The sequence below is a fragment of the Lampris incognitus genome, chromosome 6 (genome assembly GCF_029633865.1).
Source record: "Lampris incognitus isolate fLamInc1 chromosome 6, fLamInc1.hap2, whole genome shotgun sequence".
In the NCBI taxonomy this organism is placed as follows: domain Eukaryota; kingdom Metazoa; phylum Chordata; class Actinopteri; order Lampriformes; family Lampridae; genus Lampris; species Lampris incognitus.
This window is the reverse complement of record NC_079216.1, coordinates 16,831,062-16,856,073: the sequence shown is the minus strand read 5'-3', so window position 1 is coordinate 16,856,073 and position 25,012 is coordinate 16,831,062. Positions and strand designations below refer to the sequence as shown.

The window sequence follows — 25,012 nt, the reverse complement described above, 5'->3', positions numbered from 1 at the left end:
CAGGTTGCATGGTGGTTTATTCCGTTGCCTACCAGCAGGGGGATCACTTGTTCGAATCCTTGTGTTACCCCCGGCTTGGTCGGGCATCCTTGCAGACACAATTGGCCGTGTCTGCGGATGGGAGGCCGGATGTGGGTATGTGTCCTGGTTGCTACACTAGCGCCTCCTCTGGTCGGTCGGGGCACCTGTTTGGGGGGTGGGGTGGAACTGGGGGGAATAGCGTGATCCTCCCACGCACTACGACCCCCTGGCAAAACTCCTCACTGTCAGGTGAAAAGAAGGAGCTGGCGACTCCACATGTATCAGAGGAGGCATGTGATCGTCTGCAGCCCTCCCCAGATTAGCAGAGGGGGTGGAGCAGCGATCGGGACGGCTTGGAAAAGTGGGGTAATTGGCCGGATTCAATTGGGGAGAAAAGGGGGGGCAAAATCTGGAGGGGGAAAAAAAACTCAACAAAAAACTCTTTTGTGGGGGATTGTGGCTGCAGCTTTAAAAGTCACTAGACTGCTACTGCTAGATAATTTCCCAGCTAGGAGTCAGTGGTGTGTGTGTGTGTGTGTGTGTATATATATATATATATGTATATATATGGTGCATATATAGTGACATATGTCCAGATAGTGACTTGCATACAAGTCAAGCACAGCAGCATGATAAGAAGCCAAGCTATAGCAGCATAGTGTAGTCTGCAGAGCCAAGCAGGTCAGTCTGCCTGAACTCAGTGTGATCCCTCACCATCGCCTCCTCGCTCCCTCACTAATAGAATCTGCCGTTGTCAGGACAATATCCCCACTGTCAGCTCCTCATGTGTTTGTCCAGCTTGTTTACATCCCACAACAACCCTGCTGTCTAAGCAGAGTGCTGTGATGCTCCCCTAATTATTGTTTGCAAAGCATCTCATTTACTCATTTGAGCCCCGGCAGGAGGGACAAAGCGTGGTTTGACAAGTACCAGAGTGCCGTTTGCTTGAAAAGTGACATTATCGCTTTAATCTTTTCCACTTTTCATTCTTGATATTTTGCCCTTGATAACAAGATAACCCCCCCTCCAACTCTTCCTTTGCAGTCAGCATAGATGCCATATGTGCAGACGACCTCCTGTCAGTCATTCTCTATCTCCTGGTGAAGACGGAAATCCCCAACTGGTGAGTTGGGAGGGAATGCACAGCAAACGGTGACCTTGTGACTCCAAGAAAGGAAACAGCTTTATTCCCATGGGAAACAGTGTGTAACATTATGAATAGAATTTGGATTCCCGTGAATGAAGCTCTTTGTACCAAAATGTTGAAACAAGCATTATATGTGACTGTCATAGGATTTGCTCAGTTTGGGTAAAAGGAAACATTTTCTTTGGCTTGTAGATCATTGTGCATGCCACTATGTTACTCAGAAAATCCAACTGTTTCCCATTTTAGGTACCAAAGTAAGATTGCTTGATGAGCATTTACCTGTCACAAGTTTAGTTTATTGGGCCACTTAAACCCACTTTAAAAAGCCACACACATCTGAGAGTAATAAAAGATAAACAAAAAAGTCACAGGATAATTTCCTCAGTAGTTCTAAACACCTGGAAATGAGTGCGCTGATCAGATATGAAGGTGGCTTTCACATCTATGTTGTCATGGAGGAGTTGGATGCGCCTTCCCAAAAAGAAACTCTTACTGTGGTGCTAAACCCAAACATATGTACTTCAAAAACCACATCCAAGGATGTAGGGTAGCACTCACCAATTTGAAAAATGACAGGGCCCGTGCCTCATTTTCACCAGTTTATTTTGGCCAGCAAAACATGCTAACGTTTCGGCCTACTGCTACAGGCCTTTATCAGAGCATGCTCTTATGCACACACACACACACACACACACACACACACACACACACACACACACACACACACACACACACACACACACACACACACACACTAGGACTGTCAATCGATTAAAAAAATTAATTAATTGCACAATTTGCTGTGATTAATTGCGATTAATCGCTTTTTATCTTAAGATTTAAACTTTGAATAATGGATATTTAAATGTGAAATCACAGAGTTAATGTAGAATCCACACAAAGGAAGTATATTTAAACTCAAATACTATCATTTAATAGCAGCTTTTTAGCGTTGAACACAGATTCTCTCCTGTGAACTACAGATTTCCAATAAAACCATCAAGGCCATCAAAATTGACTCAGCTTTAAAGGCATATTTCTTATATGCACTAACAGAAATAGTAACAATACCAAGGACTTTTTGTTAAAGTGCCAGGGGAATTTCTAAAGTCTAAACTATCAAGGCTATCAGCTTAGAAAGCAGTTATACACTAATGTCAATGATAATTGGCAACAAAAACCTGTGTTCCATGTTCAAGTGCCAGTTGAATATTAAGTGCCGTGAATTCACGACATTCAGAAACAGTTTATTAGTCATTTCATTTCATGCACTTGTGCACTGGCAGCAAGTGTCAACACCTTCCTTACATTACGACTGAAGACAAGTTAGTCCACAGGTGTAATAATCAGGATAAGTGGATTGGAAAATGAATGAATGCACTTGTGCACATGAAATGAAACAAAACATTGTTTTCCCCAGCCCACAGCAGGGCAACACATAGACAAAAACACATCCAAAAACTACAAGAACACCCAAATTAACACACATATCTAAACTAAAAAAAAAAAAAAAAAACTGTCCAAGAGAACGAACGCCAGCCAGGATGACTGTCAGAACTGCCGGTCTGCATGAGCTAGCAGTTAGCTTAACCTGCCCTGCTTCCGCGTCCTGTCAAACCGCCCTCGTCGTTTCCTCTTTGGGCGCAGCTCCGGTCAAGGCCGTGGTCCTTGGGCCCACAGGATGCAGTAGACCAAGCTCCCTCAGCTGATCCAACGCTAACTCCCCCAGCCAGACACCTTTGACACAGCTCCCCGCACTCCACATGACGACACTAAAAACACAGTGAAGGCGAGGCGAGGCTGCCACCAGACAACCCTTGGTGTTATCGGAACTGCCGGTCTGCATGGGCTAGCAGTTAGCTTAGCCCGCCCCGCTTCTGCATCCTGTCAGACCGCCCTCGGTGTTACCTCTTCAGGCACAGCGCCAGGCAGGGCCGTGGTCCCTGGGCCCACAGGACGCAGCAGACCAAGCTCTCCCAGCCGATCCAGGGCCAGCTCTCCCAGCCATCAAACGAAGACAAACTGACAGTGGTGCTTGAAAGTTTGTGAACCCTTTAGAATTTTCTATATTTCTGCATAAATATGACCTAAAACATCATCAGATTTTCACACAAGTCCTAGAAATAGATAAAGAGAATCCAATTAAACAAATGAGACAAAAGTATTATACTTGGTCATTTATTTATTGAAGAAAATGATCCAATATTACATATCTGTGAGTGGCAAAAGTATGTGAACCTCTAGGATTAGCAGTTAATTTGAAGGTGAAATTAGAGTCAGGTGTTTTCAATCAATGGGATGACAATCAGGTGTCAGTGGGCGCCCTGCTTTATTTAAAGAACAGGGATCTATCAAAGGCTGATCTTCACAACACATGTTTGTGGAAGTGTGTCATGGCAAGAACAAAGGAGATTTCTAAGGACTTCAGAAAAAGCGTTGTTGATGCTCATCAGGCTGGAAAAGGTTACAAAACCATCTCTAAAGAGTTTGTACTCCACCAATCCACAGTCAGACAGATTGTGTACATATGAAGGAAATTTAAGACCATTATTACCCTCTCCAGGAGTGGTTGACTATTAAAGATCACAACAAGAGCAAGGCGTGTAATAGTCGGCCAGGTCACAAAGGAACCCAGGGTAACTTCTGAGCAACTAAAGGCCTCTCTCACATTGGCTAATGTTAATGTTCATGAGTCCACTATCAGGAGAACACTGAACAACAATGGTGTGCATGGCAGGGTTGCAAGGAGAAAGCCACTGCTCTCCAAAAAGAACATTGCTGCCTGTCTGCAGTTTGCTTAAGATCACGTGGACAAGCCAGAAGGCTATTGGAAAAATGTTTTGTGGACGGATGAGACCAAAATAGAAATTTGTGGTTTAAATGAGAAGCGTTACGTTTGGAGAAAGGAGAAAACTGCATTCCAGCATAAGAACCTTGTCCCATCTGTGAAACATGGTGGTGATCTATTGTGGTTTGGGCCTGTTTTGCTGCATCTGGGCCAGGACAGCTTGCCATCATTGATGGAACAATGAATTTGGAATTAGACCAGCAAATTCTTAAGTCAAGTCAAGTTAATTTTATTTGTATAGCCCAATATCACAAATTACAAATTTGCCTCAGTGGGCTTAACAGTGCCCCTCCTCTGGTTGGTCGGGGGGCCTGTTTGGGGGGGGGGGGACTGGGGGGAATAGCATGATCGTCCCATGCGCTACGTCCCCCTGGCAAAACTCCTTACTGTCGGGTGAAAAGAAGCGGCTGGCGACTCCACATGTATCGGAGGGACATGTGGTAGTCAGTAGCCCTCCCTGGATCGGCAGAGGGGGTGGAGCAACAACTGGGATGGCTCGGAAGAGTGGGGTAATTGGCTGGATGCAATTGGGGAGAAAAAAAGGGGGGGGGGAACTACATAGAACCATGTAGAAAATGAGTACAATCTATTTAATAATGTTTCGAATAAATACCTCATTGTACCAGAGGCAATGCGACACAGCAATGCAACTTTGTGGGGTTTTTTCACTGCACATTAAAATAAATGAATCAAGTCAATGTGTATTTAAAATGATCTAGTTAGTTAATTCAGTACCAGTTAAAGCATTTGCCAATTAACTTACCTGTTTTCCAAAGTAGTCTACTTGAATCCCCTCAGAAAACATGGTTGGCATACAACCACATGCAACACAGATGCAGTTGGGATAGCAGCAGTGGCGATGCTAGTGTCTGTTGGGGCCCTAGGCAAAAATTCTCAGGAGGAGCCCCAAACCAGCGTTCATGGCATTATGTTAAAAAAAATCTGACACCAACAAAAAATTTTCGAAATAAAACTGTGTGGTGTGGACCCTGGGAGTAACTTTCATGTTCAAAGAGCGTAGGCAGTGCAGGTACAACGCCAATGACAGGGGACCCCTACAAGGGAGGTTTCCTATGGGGATGTCATGTCATTGCAAATCATCCATTGGTTGTTTAAGGCGGAGGGGGTTGGGTCACTGCTTTGGAGTAATTTTTGTCAGCCCTCGGCGGGGGGGGGGGGGGGTGCTCCAAGCAGTTGCCTGGCTTGCCTGTTCAGAAGGTTTGCCTCTGCATAGCAGGTAAAAAAAAGCCACTACGCCCCGACCTAGGCCCTGATGCGGTGGATGCTCCGGTGTATGAGCACACGCCGAAAAGGTTGAGCACCCACGGGGAAGGCTCATCAAAAAGTAAATGAATAAATAAGTAAGACTGTGTGCTAGTATACTGGCAGCCTGGCCAGGGTGTCTCCCCACCTGCTGCCCAATGACTGCTGGGATAGGCTCCAGCATCCCGCAACCCTAAGTAGGATGAGCGGCTTGAATAAAGGGTGGATGGTCGTGTGCTAGTATGGTGTGTGGCCTGTTATGTTGCATTTCATTGCGGTTTGTGTACGTCAGACGACAGCAGCCTAGTAAGCCCACATCATGGTAATTACTAAAGCAAGCGCAAGAAAACACATCTACATTAGCGCATTAAATATTTCACATTAATCGTAAAAATGAACACGTTAATTTTGACAGCACTAATATAAAGATCTATGATATCTATATGAGCTCACGACTCGTGATAAATCCAGCACTCTTTCTGCCTAACATTTTTTCCTCTGTAGCGAGATAGCAAGCTGAAAGTGATTGCAATGCATTGTTTTTAATTTAATCATGTTGGGTCGCAGCCAGACTGACTAACCATGATGTTCCCTTGATATTGAGAAATGTGGAAAAAAACCAGATTATGTAACAACGGGTCTCATTCATCAGTCATTTATGCGTACAAATTTGTTCTCACACACCCATGGAAATTCTTTTTAGCTCTCAAGTTGGTCTGACAGTCAGAAGCAAAGCCTGATGGTTATTTGTAATTCCTTCCCCCTAACCTCTATTGTCTGCCTCTTGCAATGAGCAATCACCCAGGCTTGTAAGGACATCAAGTGTTAGCCAACTGGTGTCTACATTCAGGGGTTACCCAGGTTCTGCACTGGTCTCTGAGATAAACTTCCCCCAAAAAATTCCATGGATGTGTAAGAACAAAGTTGTATTGATGAATGAGGCCCATTGTTCTGGAATCAGACTTATAAAAGGCAAGACCTTTTTAAAATGACAGATATGGAAACATCCTTGGAGCTTCCAGCTAAGCCAACTAGGCTGTGCTTGAATCTCTAGCCGAGTTGTTCTTCTCTACCAGTCACATGAGCAGATGACAAGCAATCTGAGGTTCTGTTCCATTAGTGGGCTGGCAGGATAGTTTCAGAGACGGTGGCAGGGCTCCTGCTAATGTGTGTGTTTGTGTGTTTTTCCCCACAGGATGGCCAACCTGAGCTACATCAGAAATTTCCACTTCAGTCACTCCAGCAAAGACGAGCTCAGCTACTGTCTAAGCACCTTTGAGGCTGCAGTCCAGTACCTTAGTCAAGCCAGCCTGAGCCACATACACAGCGTGGGTGACGTGCACACACAGCCATATACCTACAATTAGACTTCAAGGCCCAATCCACAGATAAACACAAGTTTCAAATTAAAAAGCAAAGAAAACATACTCACACACGGACATCTGACACGTCTTAGTGTTATAACAAGCTGTCACATGTTCCACATGGTATACATATACAGTCAGGGTCCAAAATTAACTTTTTGGCTTACCTGCCAATTTACTGGCCAGGCATATGTTTTACCAGCCAAAAATATATATTGCTTTTATTATTGCATTTTACCATTATTACTATTTAGCCTGTCATCTTGGTCTCATATGCATTTCTCAAGTCAGTATTATAGTAGTGTGCAGTAATAATAGTAGTAACACTAACTGCAAAAATATAAACAGTTTCAACACTCAAGTGTAACACTTTTGAATTAATAACTTCAGTGGTATTCACCTTTAAGTGCAAAAAGGATAATTTATTAAGGAGTTTGACAATATAACAATTATAGAGGAATTAACAATAACAAGTAAAAATAAGTAACAGTAATACGTTCAGAGCCATAGTTCATAGTTGGGCGGCACGGTGGCACAGTAGTTAGCACTGTTGCCTCATAGCAAGAAGGTCCTAGGTTCGAAACCCGGGGTTGTCCAACCTTGGGAGGCATCCCAGGTCGTCCTCTGTGTGGAGTTTGCATGTTCTCCCTGTGTCTGCGGTGGGTTGTCTCCGGGTGCTCCGGTTTCCACCGCCGTCAAAAAGACATGCATGTTAGGGTTAATACTCCTGTCTGTGCCCCTGACTGAGGCATGGCAAGACGAACCGGAGTTGGTCCTCGGGTGCTGCATGGCGGCTGCCCACTGCTCCTAGCTACACAGCTAGGATGGGTTACATGTAGAGCGTGGTTTCTCCACGGGGATCAATAAAGTATCTCAAAATCCCCCAAAAAATGTTTTTTACATTTTTTTCTTCTTCTGTAGTAATATGTTCAGTCTTCTTCAGACAGTTCCCTCTCAAAGCCATTTTCCTCCTACTTGTCTCCCGCTCGATCCCAGTGTCTGTGGATGAGACGAGGAGGGAGCACTTGCATTGGCCGTGACAGCAGTGGTCTCTTCAGCCTAAAGTTCACCTGTTTTCTTTTTCTTTCGCGGGGGTGCCATTCCCGCAGTAAATCTCCACATAGTTGGGTTTGTTTCAACTGCCCGAATGACAAAAAGTATACTGTAATGAAAAAACCATGTGGTTTGATGACTGACGCAATTACATACTGTGCGCGACACACACAGCACAGCAGAACTAGCAGATTGAGGTGACAGCAAACCAACAGCTTTCTCTGGCGCGTGTAGGAAATCCCCCCCCCCCTTTTTTCTGTCAGGTGTACTTGGCCAATTACCCCAGTCTCTGAGCTGTCCCTATCTCTGCTCCACCCCCTCTGCAGAAGATCCGGGGAGGCTCCGATACATGTTGACTTGCCAGCCGCTTCTTTTCACCAGACAGTGAGTAGTTTTGCCAGGGGGATGTAGCACGTGTAAGGATCACGCTAGTCCCCCCAGTTGCCCCTCCCCCCCGAACAGGCGCCTCAACCGACCAGAAAAGACGCTAGTGCAGCGACCAGGACACATACCCCCCCATCCTTGATTTAGGAAAAACTCCACAGAAAAAAAAAAAATCAGCCAGTCTTCCCCCAAGGGCATGTCAACATTAACTGTACCAGTTTGTAAGTGGATTTAAACAAGCGATCTTCCACTAGACTGGAATTTACCCTTCATAAAAAAGATTTCAGGCAAGAACTAGTCTGTTCATTTCTCCAAATCTGGCCTAACAGTGCTCGTCCCCAGCTTAGTGGCTGACAAGGTCGTCCATGTTGTTTGTTGTTGCAGGGTTCGGGAGACTTGAAGGACAAGGCCTTGTTCAGAGAGAAGATGAGCCTGTTATCCCAGAGCACTGCCACCCCTATAGACTGTCTGTTTGAGGTGAGCTTTGCTTCCCGAAATCACAACAGACTCCATCGGTGATTTATTAGTTCACTAAATGGAAACGATGGGATCAGATTTGTAGTGGGCCATCTTTGCCGGCAGAGCCATGCTACTAGCTTAAATTGCTAACACTTAGCTTGTGAAACATTAACTCCAGTAAGTTTAATTTAGTGATTTTTCTTTTAATTTATCCATTTCCTTTGACAGGTAATTTGCCATCATTAGATGGTTACCCTTTGTTAATGTGTTTGTGCCTTTTGTGTGCATGTTTGTGCTTGTGTTGCAGCACATCGCCTCTGGTAATGAGTCAGAGGTGCGACGTCTCCTGAGTGAGAGTGAGAGTGACCAGGAGGTCAGGATGTGCCACCCTCTCTGCTCCTGTGACCACTGTGACCTCCAGCTCTCTGGGTCAGGATACACACACACACACACACATACATGCACACAGAAAAACAACTACATACATTTATGGACAGTCCTTTACTTGTGGACAAAAACTGATAAACGGAAAAGTAATTAAGCATCATCAACAAATTGGCTTGTTATGGCAGATATGTCATAGAATAATACAGGAGAATAAACACATTACAGGTTCTGTTTTCCTCTCTTTCCTTCACTGAACCAGCTAGTTATTTCCTCAGGAAACCCCAAGACACTCTCTCTCTTCTCTCTACTGGCCTTTACAGTGAATCTGACTTCCCTGTTTTGAAAACCAGAAGTATGATTGTGATTTAAACTTCCTGTTTTCTGACTCTTGACACACTAAGAGATACTGTTTAAAGTCTGGCTTTTAGACGTCCGGGTAGCATAGTGGTCTATTCTGTTGTCTACCAACACGGGGATCGCTGGTTCGAATCCCCGTGTGGGAAGCTGGATGTGGGTATGTGTCCTGGTCGTTGCACTAGCGCCTCCTCTGGTCGGTCAGGGCGCCTGTTCAGGGGGGAGGAGGAACTGGCGGGAATAGCATGATCCTCCCACACACCATGTCCTCCTGGTGAAACTCCTCACTGTCAGGTGAAAAGAAGCAGCTGGCGACTCCACATGTATCGGAGGAGGCATGTGGTAGTCTGCAGCCCTCCCCGGATCAGCAGAGGAGATGGAGCAGTGACCCGGATGGCTCGGAAGAGTGGGGTAATTGGCTGGATGCAATTCGGGGGGAAAGGGGGGGGCTAAATAAATACATACATAAAGTCTGGCTTTTATGTACATGGTCCAGTTGATGCTGTGCTGTTTGTTACGAAATTGCTCTGCGCTGCTGTCAGTATGCAACATGGTGCTTTCTTAGTAAGAGATTAATTTCTACCTGTATCATGTTTGATAATGTATGTGCACTGGTACTTTGTTGGCTATCAGTTAATTAATTCTGATCTAATGATCTTGAAGATTAAAGTCAGTGTATTGGTGTCTGGTTGCAGGCGACTGAATGACCCCTCCATTGTCACTCCGTTCTCCAGGGACGAGCAAGGCTACACTCCTCTCCATGTGGCTGCTATCTTTGGTAAGCAGTTACTGCATGGCTCACAGTTCTGTGACCTTCTTTTGAAAAGCTAGTTGAATGCTGGGAAACCATCCCGTGCTTAACCTCACTCTCCCTGCTTCTGGACGGAGACCGGCGCCTCATCCATGGGCTATAGTGGCTGTTGCATCTCAAAGGTCATCAGCTGCACCACTTTACATGTCAGTGAGATATTCAGAGTAGAACAGTAGTGGTTGTTTACCTACCAAAGATCTCTGGCTGTAAGTGATGAGAACATGCCAATGGATTTCACTGGAAAAAGTCTAGTTATAGAGATATGTTAATCTCTTTGTGTGTTTGTGTGTCAATGCTGTGTTAGGTCAGGCCCAGCTGATCGATCTGCTGGTGTCAAAGGGAGCAGTGGTCAATGCCACTGACTACCACGCTCTCACCCCTATCCACCTGTCTTGTCAGAAAGGCTTCCAGGGCGTTACGGTAAGGTGGCCTCTGCATGTGTAGGCATTGTCGCATGTTTACACATGCTCGCACAAACAGAACTGATCACAAAGCTCTGTCATCAATGATACCAAAGGCTGCGATTCTTCTCTGTTTAACCCAAAGTATGATGATGTCTCTGCAGACTGGCATTGAGTCTTTTATGAGTTAGATCTTCAAGGATGTTTTCCTGTCTCTCACACAGCTGCTGCTGCTGCACTACAAAGCCAACACAGATGCACAGGACAACAGTGGAAACACACCCCTGCACCTCGCCTGCATGTACGGACACGAGGATGTAAGGAAGCCATACCGACACCATCTCTCATTCTCTGTTTTCCTCTCCACTAATCTAAACTTTCTCCAGACTCTCCTCGCCCTTGATGTGTAAGAGCTGTGGTCGATTCGGATGAGGGTCCTGTTGTACCTCTGCTGTATGTTTCAGTATATTCTGTGTTGATCTGATAGAGGTCCCGTTACCCCTGCATGATATGTTGTCAGTATGTGCTGAGGTGCTACATTCATCTGTTGGAGGTCCTGTTGACCTTGTCAGAGCAGTAGTTGTGAAGACTTAGCGTTGACTCGTGTGTTTTATCCATTAGTGCGTGAAGGCACTGGTGTATTACGACCTTCAGGCGTGCCGTCTGGATCTCCAAAATGACAAGGGTGATACGGCGCTGCACATCGCTGCACGCTGGGGCTACGAGGGCATCATCCAGGTGCTGCTGGAGAATGGAGCCAGCACCTTGGTCCACAACAAGAACAGAGACACCCCACTGCAGTGTGCACTTAACTCGAAGGTAAGGATCAAAAACCCTCTTCTCCAGGCCTTGAAATGTCTTGAGAATCTGAAAATAGAAGTGTTTTTCAAGTATTCCAGTGTTAAATGTTAGGCCATTGTACTTGTAACTCTTCAATAGGTATCAAGCTTAGGAAGTGGGAATATGCTCAGAGCTAACAGCAACATCATGTTGCGTGTAGTTTTTTATTCTCATTCCCTCTCGCTCTGTCTTGTTGTTTTATTATACTTCCCTCTGTCTCTTTCTTGTATGTTATACTCACACTCTTGTTCCCTTTTCCTCTGCTGTCTTGTGTTAGTTTCATACTTGCGCTACTCTCCATCGTTCCTACCATCCTCCCCTACCAGAAGGGGGAAAAAAAAGAGGTGAAATAATAAAATTAAGCTTCTTACAGTTATCAAAAATATTCTGGAACCAAAAAAAAAAGAAAACTGAAATCAGTGTCTCGTCCTTCTAGATATATGCCAATTTCATATTTCAGTTTGTGGCTAATCTGTTAAGCTGCTATTTTTCCAGGAATTTTTTTTTTTTTTTGTCCTAGCAGGCCGTGGGAATAAAGCCTGGTTATTGCTCTTGAGTGATCCTCTTAGTGAGACTGTGTCCTGTACATGGCAGCCTGGGCAGGAGAAAGCTGGTGATGGAACAGCATGCTGCGATACGAGAAACAGATTTCTCTCTATCTTTTGTCGCACTTCAGTGATTTTTAGACATAAGCTACACAAATAAAGTTGCCATTGCTGGCTTTTGCAACCGAATTGTGAATTCTTTGTGACTGAATCAGGCTGTTGAGCAAAAAATTAAACATAAGCATAGTTGTTATTTCTATCGTCTGAGTTTTCTGAGTCACTGAACAAGTTTCTCCCATCGCTGTTACCAACAGAGTAAGGAATCGAACCTCTAACACAAGATTGTCCAAATGTTTTGAGACATTCCTATGTGATATTTCAAATTATATTTTATGATAATATATTTGACAGTGGCGCGGTGGTTAGCATGGTCACCTCACAGCAAGAAGGTCTTGGTTCGAGCCCCGGGGTAGTCCAACCTTGGGGGTTATCCCGGGTCGTCCTCTGTGTGGAGTTTGCATGTGCTCCCTGTGTCTGCGTGGCTTTCCTCCGGGTGCTCCGCTTTCCTCCCACAGTCCAAAGACATGTAGGTCAGGTGAATCGGCCGTACTAAATTGTTTCTAGATATGTGAATGTGTGTGTGTGTGGGGGTGGGGGGGGGGCCTGTGATGGCCTGGTGGCCTGCCCAGGGTGTCTCCCTGCCTGCCGCCCAGTGACTGCTGGGATAGGCTCCAGCATCCCTGTGACCCTCAACAGGATAAGCAGTTTGGATAATGGATGGGTGGATAATATATTTAAAATTCCATATGAAATTTAATGACATCATATCATCATTTAACGACATCATCCAATTCTGGAGGCTGCCTTGTGTAGCTGTGTTGGTAGAGGCATGTTGGTGCTGTCCAGTCCAACCACAGGCTTACACCATGGCCACTGGTTCTGTCCAGTGTAATCACACTTTTTGAGCTAAGGCAAGTATCTCCTGGTTACAACAAAGTTCAGCTTTTAGTCTGTCTAGCTTGGAGGGTTGTTCATATTCACAAATGATATATGGAAGTGGAGTTTTATAAATCTTGTCAATTTATGCACCTACTATTGTGTGTTTGTGTGTGTGTGTCTGTTGTAGATTTTAATTCTGTTGGAGTCAACCCAAAATGGTGGTCATCGCAAAGTGAGCAGTATTGATGTAAGTATCATTAGTCAAACAGCAGAAGTAATAAGGAGGTCAAGGGTCAGTAACACCAATAGGGGGAACAAATATTCCTGTGACCATAGTGTGAAATGAGAGAGAGAGAGAGAGAGAGAGAGAGATGACATCAACATCCTATGCACCACACCAGGATACATCATCACAAATCACATGACCTCTGACCCTGCTCTTTCTCCTTTCTCCCCCCTTTCTGTCTTCTTGTCTTCTCTATTCTCCAACGCCCCACACATACACTTGTTCATCCCAGTCTCCCAGCCATTCACCCCAGGTGTCAAATGCCAGCAGCAGGCGCTCCTCTGTGTCCAGCACCTCCTCCCTGAACTCTGACGCCAGGACAGATGGAGACAGAGTCCGCCACAGGGAGGTATGCTCCTTCACACCAGCGCAATACAATCAATCTATGTTAAAATCAAAAATGACAAAAAACAGAAAACTGACAGCTAGTGTTCTTAGAATGAAAATCCTGAGGGGCCTTTAGAGATCTCTCAGTTCAGGGGGCGTCCGGGTGGCGTAGCGGTCTATTCCGTTGCCTAACACGGGGATCAGTGGTTCGAATCCCCATGTTACCTCCGGCTTGGTCGGGTGTCCTTACAGACACAATGGGCCGTGTCTGCGGGTGGGAAGCTGGATGTGGGTATGCTTCCTGGTCACTGCACTAGCACCTCCTCTGGTCGGTCGGGGCGCCTGTGGGGGGGGGGGGGGGGGGCTGGGGGAAATAGTGTGATCCTCCCACGCGCTACGTCCCCCTGGCGAAACTCCTCACTGTCAGGTGAAAAGAAGCAGCTGGTGACTCCACATGTAAAGGAGGGGGCATGTGGTAGTCTGCGGCCCTCCCTGGATCAACAGAGGGAGTGGAGCAGTGACCGGGATGGCTCGGAAAAGTGAGGTAATTGACCGGATACAATTGGGGAGAAAAGGGGGGGGGGGATAAAGAGCTCTCTCAGGTCAGAAGTGTTGTCTCACAAGAAAAAAAAAAAAATCAAATAAACTACAAACCTCAACAGAGTGGAAAATGCAACAACTGGGGGGCGTCTGGGTGGCGTGGCGGTCTATTCTGTTGCCTACCAATACGGGGATTGCCAGTTTGAATCCCCATGTTACCTCCGGCTTGGTCGGCGTCCCTATGGACACAATAGGCCGTGTCTGCGGGTGGGAAGCCAGATGTGGGTATGCTTCCTGGTCACTGCACTAGCACCTCCTCTGGTCGGTTGGGGTGCCTGTTCGGGGGGGAGGAGGAATTGGGGGGAATAGCGTGATCCTCCCATGCACTACGTCCCCCCTGGTAAAATTCCTCACGGTCAGGTGAAAAGAAGCGGCTGGCGACTCCACATGTATCGGAGGAGGCATGTGGTGGTCTGCAGCCCTCCCCGGATCGGCAGAGGGGGTGGCGCAGTGACCGGGACGGCTCGGAAGAGTGGGGTAATTGGCTGGGTATGATTAGGGAGAAAAGAAAAAAAAAAGAAAGAAAAGAAAATCCAGCAACTGCAGATAGGAATAACATGGAAAGGAAATGTTTCCAAATAGAATTTAAATTGGACCAAACGGACCTAGCAACTGTTTGGTTCTGTGACTGGACTCTAGTAGTCTTAAGGCAAGGTTTAAGGTGAGGTCTAGTAGTCTTAAGGTGAGGTTTAAGGTGAGGTCTAGTAGTTCTTAAGGTGAGGTTTAAGGTGAGGTCTAGTAGTCTTAAGGCGAGGTTTAAGGTGAGGTCTAGTAGTCTTAAGCTGAGGTTTAAGGTGAGGTTTAGTAGTTTTAAGGTGAGGTTTAAGGTGAGGTCTAGTAGTCTTAAGGTGAGGTTTAAGGTGAGGTCTAGTAGTCTTAAGGTGAGGTTTAAGGTGAGGTCTAGTAGTCTTAAGCTGAGGTTTAAGGTGAGGTTTAGTAGTTTTAAGGTGAGGTTTAAGGTGAGGTCTAGTAGTCTTAACGTGAGGCTAAATGAGATCTCGTGAGTTTATAAAATGTTTTGTAAATAACGTGTCACAGCTGGAAGCTCTGTGTGTTCTTTGGTTGACAGGTAGAGAAGCTGCTGCGTGCGGTTGCAGATGGAGATGTAGAGATGGTGAGAGCGCAGTCGGCCATGTTTCCCGACCTTTATCACATCTGCCTGTCTTTTTTTATTTTTTCATTATTTGTTTTAGTACACATAGAAATGGATTAATTCATTGTTGCTTTTGCATGCCCGTGTGTGTGTGTGTTTGCTCTAGGTACGTTACTTGTTGGAGTGGGCGGAGGAGGAGTCAGAGGAAGAGGGAGATGGTGTGCCCTCTCAAGGCGTGCTGTGTCACCCACTGTGTCAGTGTCCCTCCTGTACCCCCACACAGAAGGTATTTACACCACATAGCCACAAATTCATCTCACATGCAGAACAACCACACTAGACAATACACCAAACACAAAAACTAAACAATCCTCTGGTCAGTAATATGAATATTTCCACACAATTGCCACCATCTGGGCGTCCGGGTGGCGCGGCGGTCTATTCTGTTGCATACCAACACAGGGATCAGTGGTTCGAATCCCCGTGTTACCTCCGGCTTGGTCGGGCATCCCTACAGACACAATCGTCCGTGTCTGCGGATGGGAAGCCAAATGTGGGTATGTGCCCTGGTTGCTGCACTAGCGCTCTCATCTGGTCGGTCAGGGCACCTGTTCGGGGGGGAGAGTGAACTGGGGGGAATAGCGTGATCCTCCCAGGCACTAGGTCCCCCTGGCGAAACTCCACTGTCAGGTGAAAAGAAGCAGCTGGCGACTCCACGTGTATCAGAGGAGGTAATGTGGTAGTCTGTAGCCCTTCCCGGATCGGCAGAGGAGGTGGAGCAGTGACCGGGACGACTCAGAAGAGTGGGGTTATTGGCTGGGTGCAATTGGGAAGAAAAAAGGGGCAAAAATAAAAAAAAACAATTGGCACCATCTGACTCACCTAACCGCTGTCATGTTGGAGGCCATGTTGGTACGTTACTTGTTGGAGGCCAAATCGTTACCCGAGAATAGACCCTTGAAGAAGTGAGAAATGACACAACGTCATAACTTTGCAGAAAATGTCCTCACTCTTATGGCTAAAAACTCAAATTAGTCCTTGCAAATATAGCAGAACAAGAACACACACACACACACGTATGACCCAGTTTGTAAAAATGTGCGGTGTGCTTCTTCTTTGTCATCTGTGAAGTTCTTTGTGAACAACCATGTTGTTTCGACGTGTGTTTGTGTTGTGTAGCTCACCAGCATGCAGACTAGCGGTCTGGGGGTTAACAGCAACAACTCTGATGGTTTCACCCCCCTCCACGTGGCAGCCCTGCATGGCCACGCAGCACTGGTATCCCTGCTCACCCGACACGGGGCCAACATCAACGCTCGGAACAGGCAGAACGCCACGCCTCTCCACCTGGCCAGTCAGAACAGCCACGTACAGGTAGGTGTCCCCAAGGAAGCCTCCGAAATGACAGCCAGCCTCCACCTAAATGTAGGCAAAACCAGACCATCTGTGTTTAGGTTGTCTGTGTTCCCACCTACATTGGAATGTGATTCTCTGTTTGGAATAAGCCATCTGGTGGGCTGTGGAACAGTGAGAGTTGATGAATTTTTAAATCTACAAGCCTTTCTGCCAGATAGTCTTTCATATTCTGATCAGAGATTATCTTGAATTCCATTATTCACTTTGTTTAATAAATTAAACTGGCTGCAGGAAGACATTCACTTTAGTAACTGCTTTAAAAAAAAAAGCATTTTTAACCATTTGTATGTAGGTAGACATTGCCTATGTTCTGACTCCTCTCTGTCCCGTGGTGATGGGTGTATCCATGGTGATGGGTGTATCCAGGTGGTGAGGTCACTGCTGGAATGTAATGCCAAGCTCAATAAGAAGGATCACTATGGCAACACAGCCCTGATTCATGCCTGTCTCAGAGGACACCTGGAGACAGCCACGACCCTCCTACAGGTACACACACACACACACACACACACACACACACACACACACACACACACACACACACACACACACACACACGCACACACAGCCATAGATACAGACTGCTGGAATCCCAGAGAGAGAATACCCCACTCTTCCGAGCCGTCCCGGTCACTGCTCCACCTCCTCTGCTGATCTGGAGAGGGCTGCGGACTACCACATGTCTCCTCCGATACATGTGGAGTTGCCAGCCACTTTTTTTCACCTGACATTGAGTAGTTTCGCCAGGGGGACGTAGCACGTGGGAGGATTACGCTGTCACCCCTACTGACCAGAGGAGGCACTAGTTCAGCAACCAGGACACTACCCACAGCCAGCTTCCCACCCGCAGACATAGCCAATTGTGACTGTAGGGATGCCCAACCAAGCTGGAGGTAACACAGGGATTCAAACCGCTGTTCCCTATGTTGGTAGACAATGGAATGGACTGCTATGCAACCTGGATGCCCTTATGATAAAATATTTTTGAGTTTACAGTTTGGTTCAGCCCGTCATCTCTTCCCATTCATTGGTTTATCATCTGTATCTGTCTGTCTTTCTTCTACTTCCTGTTACTCTTTGTCTGTTTTTCTTACTTTGTAACATTGTTTTAGAAAAGTGCTATGTAAATAAAAGTGGTTGTTATTACTCTGTCTCTCTCGCCCTCTCTTCCTCTGTAGAGTAATGCCTCTGTGAATCTGGCCAACCAGCAGGGTAACACAGCACTCCATGAAGCGGTGAGGGGGGGTCATCTGGCACTGGTGGAGCTGCTGCTGCAGGGGGGGGCAGCCGTCCACCTGAGGAACAAGAGACAGCGGAACCCGCTGGACTGTGCCTATGAGCAGGGGGGCAAGGTGACTCAGCAGGAAGTGATGTTACTAGTTTAAAGTTCAAGTTTCAAAATGATTTGTCATATATGAAAGCTAGTTTACACTTATTTTCATAATGACGTGCTTGCTTTGCTGGCCCAACACACAAATGGGCAATAAAAGTACTTATAAATGAAAGTACTTAGAGAAATGAAAGTGCAAGATCATGATATGTACAAAATACAGAAATACAAAAGAAATACAAAAAAAACAGTACAGACTTTGGATGTACTTTGTTTGACAGTATGCTGTAGTAGAGAATGTCTGTACTATGGTAAGCTAACATATGCAGTGAGATTGTAAACAGTAAACTTGTGTAAATGGCAGATTGTGTAGTGGTAACAGTAACCATAATGAACAGGTATTGTAACAGTAAAAGTGAAAATAACAGATGGTGCAGTTGTTTACAGCAGCCACAATGAAACAGTAAAACTTAAAACAGTAAACATTTAAACTTGTTCAAATAACAGTAAACTTGTGCAAATGTGTTACGGCCAGTCAGGACTGACTGGCTGTAACACATTTCCTGCAGTGCCTGAAGAAGGCCCACAAAATAATCAGAGACCCCCGACACAAGCTGTTCTCTCTACTGCCATCTGGCAAGAGATACCTACCACTCACATGAAGAAGTGCCTCAAGTAAAAATCTGATTCGATGTTAGGGGAAGGGGCATGTTTTTTTTCCTCCACATTTGTATCTGGCCAATTGCCTACCCTTCCGAGCTGGCCCGGTCGCTGCTCCACCCCCTCTGCCGATCCGGGGAGGGCTGCAGACTACCACATGCCTCCTCCGATACATGTGGAGTCGCCAGCCACTTCTTTTCACCTGACAGTGAGGAGTTTCGCCAGGGGGACGTAGGGTGAGGGAGGATCACGCTATTCCCCCCAGTTCCCCCTCCCCTCCGAACAGGTGCCCGACTGACCACAGGACGGGCGCTGGTGCAGTGACCAGGACACACACCCACATCTGGCTTCTCACCTGCCGACATGGCCAATTGTGTCTGTAGGGATGCCTGACCAAGCCGGAGGTAACATGGGGATTCGAACTGGCGATCCCCGTGTTGGTAGGCAACTGAATAGACCACTATGCTACCCGGGCGCCCTTGGGGGCATAGTTGAGAGCTGGTATACAATTGGGGTTCTCAGTTGTGCTGCTTCTGTCACAGTTGATTGGTTGAACAAGAACCACGACTCCGTTATAACGCTGGTTAAAATGCGGCCTTCACGTCACATGGGATGCATGGGAAGAATTGGTTGACATTGCGTTGCTCCAACTAGGCAGCATTCACACATCACCTCACTGGAAACGGCCACATCCAAGACTGCAGTTGTAAGATCAACACCTGATCGCACCTGATTAGGAAGAGCTCATCCTGGGGGGAGACAGAGAGGATGCAGTAGGATTTGCTGTCTTCTTCAGTGTCATATATTGTTAGACACTGATGATTGAATTACACTCCTATCAAGGGCAAATGACTTCGAAGCACAGTAATATCCACATTCCTATCATTAGTAACAAGTTGTTTTACACTCTCCAGAATGCTGAGATCTTGAGGGTGCTTCAGAAGGCATCCGGACTATCTCCAGATGCTGAGCCAATCAAACTCCTCTCTGTGCCCAAAGGAACTGTGGGTAAGGGCAATATTATATGTTCCTTTAAGAAGAAGAAAAAACTCAGCCTTATTTTGATCAGTCAGTAAATAAATCCATCTATTAAATAAATAAAGCTATACAATCCAGTCTCAAAAGTTTAGTTCTTATCATTTTAAAAGGTTGCATCATTCACTTTGATTGGACAGAACAGTCATCTGTCTGGAGAACGTGTTGGCTTGTTTTAAATTTTGTTTCAGTCATTTTTTAAGCAAACTTTTAAGTTGTATAATTACACATTTTTCTGAAAATGAGTTGCCTTCTCTCTGCTTATCAATAACTAGGTTTTATCTCCCCAATTGACAATGGAAAGGAGTTGCCCTTTTTTCCTGTTAGTCTGTGGTGAATGTGTTTACACACAGACCTGATTTATGATCCCCCCCGATCATAAAGCAATGAAGGCGTTACTCATGCTTTTTAGAGAAAGTTATGTAAACACTTGAATCTGATTATCGTTAGCCAGTGTAAGATTGGTTTGAACTTTCGTATTGTTGAAAGAATGTAAACTGATGGGCCAGCTTATAATTGGCTTTTTGAAATTGTTTATTGCGTCTTATTTCAAGTCATGTAAACCCTTCAATCAAAATATTTCCTTTAACCAGCTCCTCTCCATAATCAGTGTAGTGTTTTCTAAGTGAACGTAACAGGCTTTTTTTTATCTCTCCTATTGCACTTCAGCCCATTCCTTCGTTCAGCTTCTGAAGCTGCAGGACTCTGTCAATGGTAGAAGACCGAAGCTGACTCACTCTGTGAACAGGTAGGCTGTCAAAGATCAACTCTTCCTCGTCACGTCACGTCACGTCACGTCACATGTCACATCACATCATATCACATCACAAGCACTTAGAGACAAAAGAAAGATTACTCACTGTAGGGTGCAAGCAAAAAAAGTTGTTATCCGGGGCATCTAGGTAGCTTAGCGGTCTATTCCATTTCCTACCAGCATGGGGATCCAGGCTAAATCCCCGTGTTGCCTCCGGCTCGGTTGGGCATTCCAGACACAATTGGCCGTGTCTGCAGTGGTGGGAAGCTATGGTGGGAAGCCAGATGTGGGTATGTGTCCTGGTCGCTGCACTAGCACCTTCTCTGGTTGGTCGGGGTGCCTGTTTGGGGGGAAGGGGGAACTGGGGGGAATAGCGTGATCCTCCCATGCGCTACGTCCCCCTGGTGAAACTCCTCACTGTCAGGTGAAAAGAAGTGGCGGATGACTCCACATGAAGCATGTGGTAGGTAGTCTGCAGCCTACCCGGGATCATCAGAGGCGGTGGAGTAGCAACCGGGAAGGCTCAGAAGAGTGGGGTAATTGGCCGGGATACAATTGGGAAGAAAATCGAGAAAAAAAAGTTGTTATTCAGGTTGTTGATATGGATGTACTGACTCTTTTCATGTACTTTCATATCTTAAGGGCCCAGCAGATCCAGAAGGGCTCCCCCAGTCCACCCACCATGCGTTCACCGGCTGGCACTCAGGTAGGCCCTGCAAGTATTAAATAATGGCTGCAATTAATATCTGTGGTATTAAATTTTGTAGTGTCTTGAGAACAGCACAAAATGATCAAGCGTAGACAGAAAGAGTCCAGTGAGCCATTTATTGGTTTTATGTAAGATATCATACAAAGCGGAGAAACTGACAGGCGGATTGGTGCAGCATCAGCAGTAATGTGGACGTTGTACTGGACTGTTGCAATGAAGAGTGAGCTGAGCCGGAAGGCAAAGCTGTCAATTCACCAGTCAATCTTTGTTCCAACCCTCACCTATGGTCATGAGCTTTGGGTAGTGACCGAAAGGGAGAGATTGTGGATACAAGCGGCTGAAATGAGTTTCCTCCATAGGGTGTCTGGGCTCAGCCTTAGAGATAGGATGAGGAGCTCGGACATCCGGAGGGAGCTCAGAGTAGAGCTGTTGCTCCTTCGCGTCGAAAGGAGTCAGTTGAGGTGTTTCGGGCATCTGATTAGGATGCCTCCTGGGCGCCTTCCTTTGGAGGTTTTCCGGGCACGTCCAACTGAGAGGAGACCCCGGGGTAGACCCAGAACTAACTGGAGGGACTGCATGTCCAATCTGGCCTGGGAACATCTTGGGATCACCTAGGAGGAGCTGGAGATCGTTGCTGGGGAGAGGGACGTCTGGAGTGCCCTACTTAGCTTGCTCCTACCGCGACCCGACCCCGGAGAAGTGGCTGATGATGAGATGAGATGAGATGAGATGAGATCATACAAAGCATTGCATAATTGGCATGGGTGCCACCAGGGGGGAGGATAATGGACAGACACTTGTGTATTAGGTCATGGGGTGTCAGGCCTGCCCACAGAAATGGCTGGGCCCCTGAAAAGATCCAGTGAATGAGACCCCCCCCCCAAAAAAAACCTGCTTTACTCATATGGACGCATGCGTGAGCTCTCGCTCTCCTACTAAACACATACATGTAAACTGAGAGAGACTGACTCAGTAATGGGGGCTGCATAGACACACACACACACACAACCATTATATAAGTCTTTGACACAGTAAACACACCAAGGTCAACAAAGATCTTACATTTCTTAGAAGAAAATGCAATTTCTTACCTTAAGGTATCATCTTTGCCTCTTATACAGCCAACTTCCTTATCTTACTGGATGCAAAGTCCTTTATAATGGCTTTAAAGTCCTTCTGTTTAGCCAGTTCACACTCAGTAGGTCAGGGCTGTCCATTATCATCATCATATTTAGGATGAACATTATTATTGCTGGCCTCAAACCCCCCCCCCCCAGCAGCAGCTTGGCCTCAGAAAGCTTTCCCCTTTTCCCCCCCTTACGGGCGGCTCTGTCGGGTGTTACCTTGGAACCCCTACTGATCATCCTAAATTGTACATAATCATTAATATACTTCGAAGTGGAAGAATATGATCAAATTCCTGGGACCACAGTCTGATGAACTGTGATAATGCACACAGTGTACTTGTTGTGAAAAATCAGATCAACTTGTTAACTCGTTATAGTTCAGTTAAAGTGTTTACAATTTGAAGTAATGTGATTTTCCCTTTTAATCTGGGTTTACATGAATTTGGTTGGAATACACTTTGTTTATTGAGAGAGGAATGTGACTTAACGAGGATTTGGCCTGCAGATCATCTCCATATTAGATGAAAAATGCGAAGAATGTCTTGTTTGTTTTTTTCGTTTGTTGTATGTCTTGTTTTCGTGATTGTTGCTTCCTCAACCCATGGATGCAGGTGGTTGCCCTCTGATAGATTTATTGAGTTGCATCTATAGAGGGATTTGGTCCATTTTACAGTCATATTATGTCATGTAACATAACCAGCTCTTTTCAACATGCATCAAAAAATAACAAATTCAGCCCTGGGAAAAGTCTGGAATTAAAAGAAACCTTTTTTTAATGAATTCATGTATATGTATTTTCTTATTTATTTGACACTCTTGTTTTGACTACCAGGTGAATGTGGAGAGGAGGCGCCTGATGCGGGGGGAGACATTGGAGGTTAGTGGGCCATTTGGCTCCTCGGGGAGCCCTGAAGTAGGGAGGCCCCTGTCTCGCTCTCACACCGTAGACCCTAAATACCCACTGTTCTCACAGTGCAGTGCTGGTGAGGGGACACCAGCCCCCGCTGGGTATTCTCAGTCACACATCGACACAACCAGCATGCTCAATCACATTTGTACAGACACATCCAGCCTGCCTGTTAAGCCCTTGGACACACAACCCAAAAATCAGGACTTGCATACCCACACCTCCGGAGAGCCCTCCTCCACTGACACCATGAGTGACATCAAGTCACAAAGCCACAGCTCCATTGAGCCCTCCCCCACACACTCCCCAAGCGATCACTCCTGCTCGTTACAGGACTCAGGCAAATCCTTGTACAACCACATCCAGATTTATGGCACTCCACCCCAAGGTGAGCATGAGTAGTCTGACCCAAACATGTTTGTGGAACCTGGTGATGTTGCCACCATTCCAGACGCTCCAGATGACCCCTCCCACAGATGACCCCTCTGGGGTTTTCTCAGCCAAATGACCAGGGTCTGTCGAAACCCAAGGAGAGATCTACCTTGCACACCCTCTCCAAACCACGTCTCGCACCCCTGCCCCAATCATGCTAATGGAGATAATGGACTGATGGACAGACTGACAGACTCTTATTCGTCTAGACAGATTCTGCTTAATCCGATCCTTGGGTACCAGTACTGCTGATTTTCTATTCTACCATGTAGTAAATGACATCTCCTGTTGTTCAAGTTATTCCAGGCTCCAATCAGGGAGGTTTTATACCTGGAACACCAAGTGAATGTCATTAACTGCCTGGTAGAGTAGAAAACCAGCAGTACAGGTGATACTTCAGGACCTGATAGAGTAACACTGGCCCTAGATGGCACGGCATCAGGGTGGCAGCTTGGCACTCCAGTAGCTCCTCTGAAAGGACTGCTGTTTCTTTCATTTGATTTTGAAGCACTTTTACCTTTTATAGCCTTCACAAAAAAGGGATGGAAACTAATGTTTATTTCAGGTTAAAAATGAATATAAGTGTTGTAGTTTTACTGAAGATCTTGATCTGGCTGTCTTCACTCTTAGGTTCTCATGCCAGACCTCATTTGAAGTGAAAGCACATTATTTTTAATGCTTTACTTGAATACTAGCCATTAGTTCAGATTTAATTCTAAAAATGGGCTTAGAGAGGATCGTTTGCCCCTCCACCCCACCCCCACCCCCATCATGCCATGTTGCTTAACTTATTTTATAATAGTTTTATGTTTTATCTTATTTATGACCCCACAATCATTCTTGAAGGGAATGTCTGGTCTGCTCAGAATTTTACTTTCTTAGTTTTTCTGAACATTGTGACTACAATTATATGAAACTATGAGGAAAATACTGCGGCACCCAGTTACTGTCAATTATCAATATTACCGTGCACGTTAATGTCATATAGATACTTAAAATATTTCAGATTTCACCTGTCATGGATGCAGCGATAGTCTTCAATCAATAGAAGAAGCTCACTTCTTAAATTTAGATCTACTACATCCTGCCAGTTTTGTAGCCTACAGTATGTGTTCATATTTGTCTGAGGCCTGGCTCATCTTGGTCTGTTAGTCAGCCAAGAATATGCACTTTCGATAGGCCTGTGTCCCACTCTGTCCAGACTTAGATGAGTTTCTGTGTGACCCCTTTAAAAAAAATGTTAACATTCACCCTCACCATAGAAGCTTTTCATTGAGACTCCTGCAAACAATGTCTTTCATTCAAAACATCCCAGTAAATGTTTAATGGTCGCCAAGGCCATTCAGAAGTCTTAATTATTTTTACCACGTTTTATTTTTTGCTTTGGATGTTAAAAGATGCAGTGAATGTGCCTTATTTAATTGACGTCAAAATAACCAATAAATAAATATGTTAAGAGTAACGTTATTTTTTTGTGGTGGTTTTCTTTTACTCGAGTGAGATGACTTACCTATGAAGTC

The 25,012-nt window shown here is 45.7% G+C and overlaps 1 protein-coding gene across 1 annotated transcript in view; it reads left to right on the top strand.

Annotated features, from left to right (window-relative positions):
- The window catches only part of ankrd27 (ankyrin repeat domain 27 (VPS9 domain)), a 40,282-nt gene extending 15,323 nt beyond the window's left edge, over nucleotides 1–24,959 (top strand). The window contains exons 10-28 of the mRNA XM_056281398.1: nucleotides 1,066–1,144; nucleotides 6,475–6,607; nucleotides 8,465–8,557; nucleotides 8,847–8,968; nucleotides 9,976–10,058; nucleotides 10,396–10,511; nucleotides 10,717–10,809; nucleotides 11,114–11,311; nucleotides 13,004–13,063; nucleotides 13,335–13,451; nucleotides 15,099–15,143; nucleotides 15,289–15,408; nucleotides 16,302–16,496; nucleotides 16,905–17,024; nucleotides 17,717–17,890; nucleotides 19,443–19,536; nucleotides 20,233–20,311; nucleotides 20,960–21,023; nucleotides 22,986–24,959. Coding sequence (XP_056137373.1) covers nucleotides 1,066–1,144; nucleotides 6,475–6,607; nucleotides 8,465–8,557; nucleotides 8,847–8,968; nucleotides 9,976–10,058; nucleotides 10,396–10,511; nucleotides 10,717–10,809; nucleotides 11,114–11,311; nucleotides 13,004–13,063; nucleotides 13,335–13,451; nucleotides 15,099–15,143; nucleotides 15,289–15,408; nucleotides 16,302–16,496; nucleotides 16,905–17,024; nucleotides 17,717–17,890; nucleotides 19,443–19,536; nucleotides 20,233–20,311; nucleotides 20,960–21,023; nucleotides 22,986–23,462 — 2,462 coding nt within the window. The 3' untranslated portion in view covers nucleotides 23,463–24,959. The remainder of the gene's footprint in view (nucleotides 1–1,065; nucleotides 1,145–6,474; nucleotides 6,608–8,464; nucleotides 8,558–8,846; nucleotides 8,969–9,975; nucleotides 10,059–10,395; nucleotides 10,512–10,716; nucleotides 10,810–11,113; nucleotides 11,312–13,003; nucleotides 13,064–13,334; nucleotides 13,452–15,098; nucleotides 15,144–15,288; nucleotides 15,409–16,301; nucleotides 16,497–16,904; nucleotides 17,025–17,716; nucleotides 17,891–19,442; nucleotides 19,537–20,232; nucleotides 20,312–20,959; nucleotides 21,024–22,985) is intronic.
- Nucleotides 24,960–25,012: the final 53 nt, after the last annotated feature.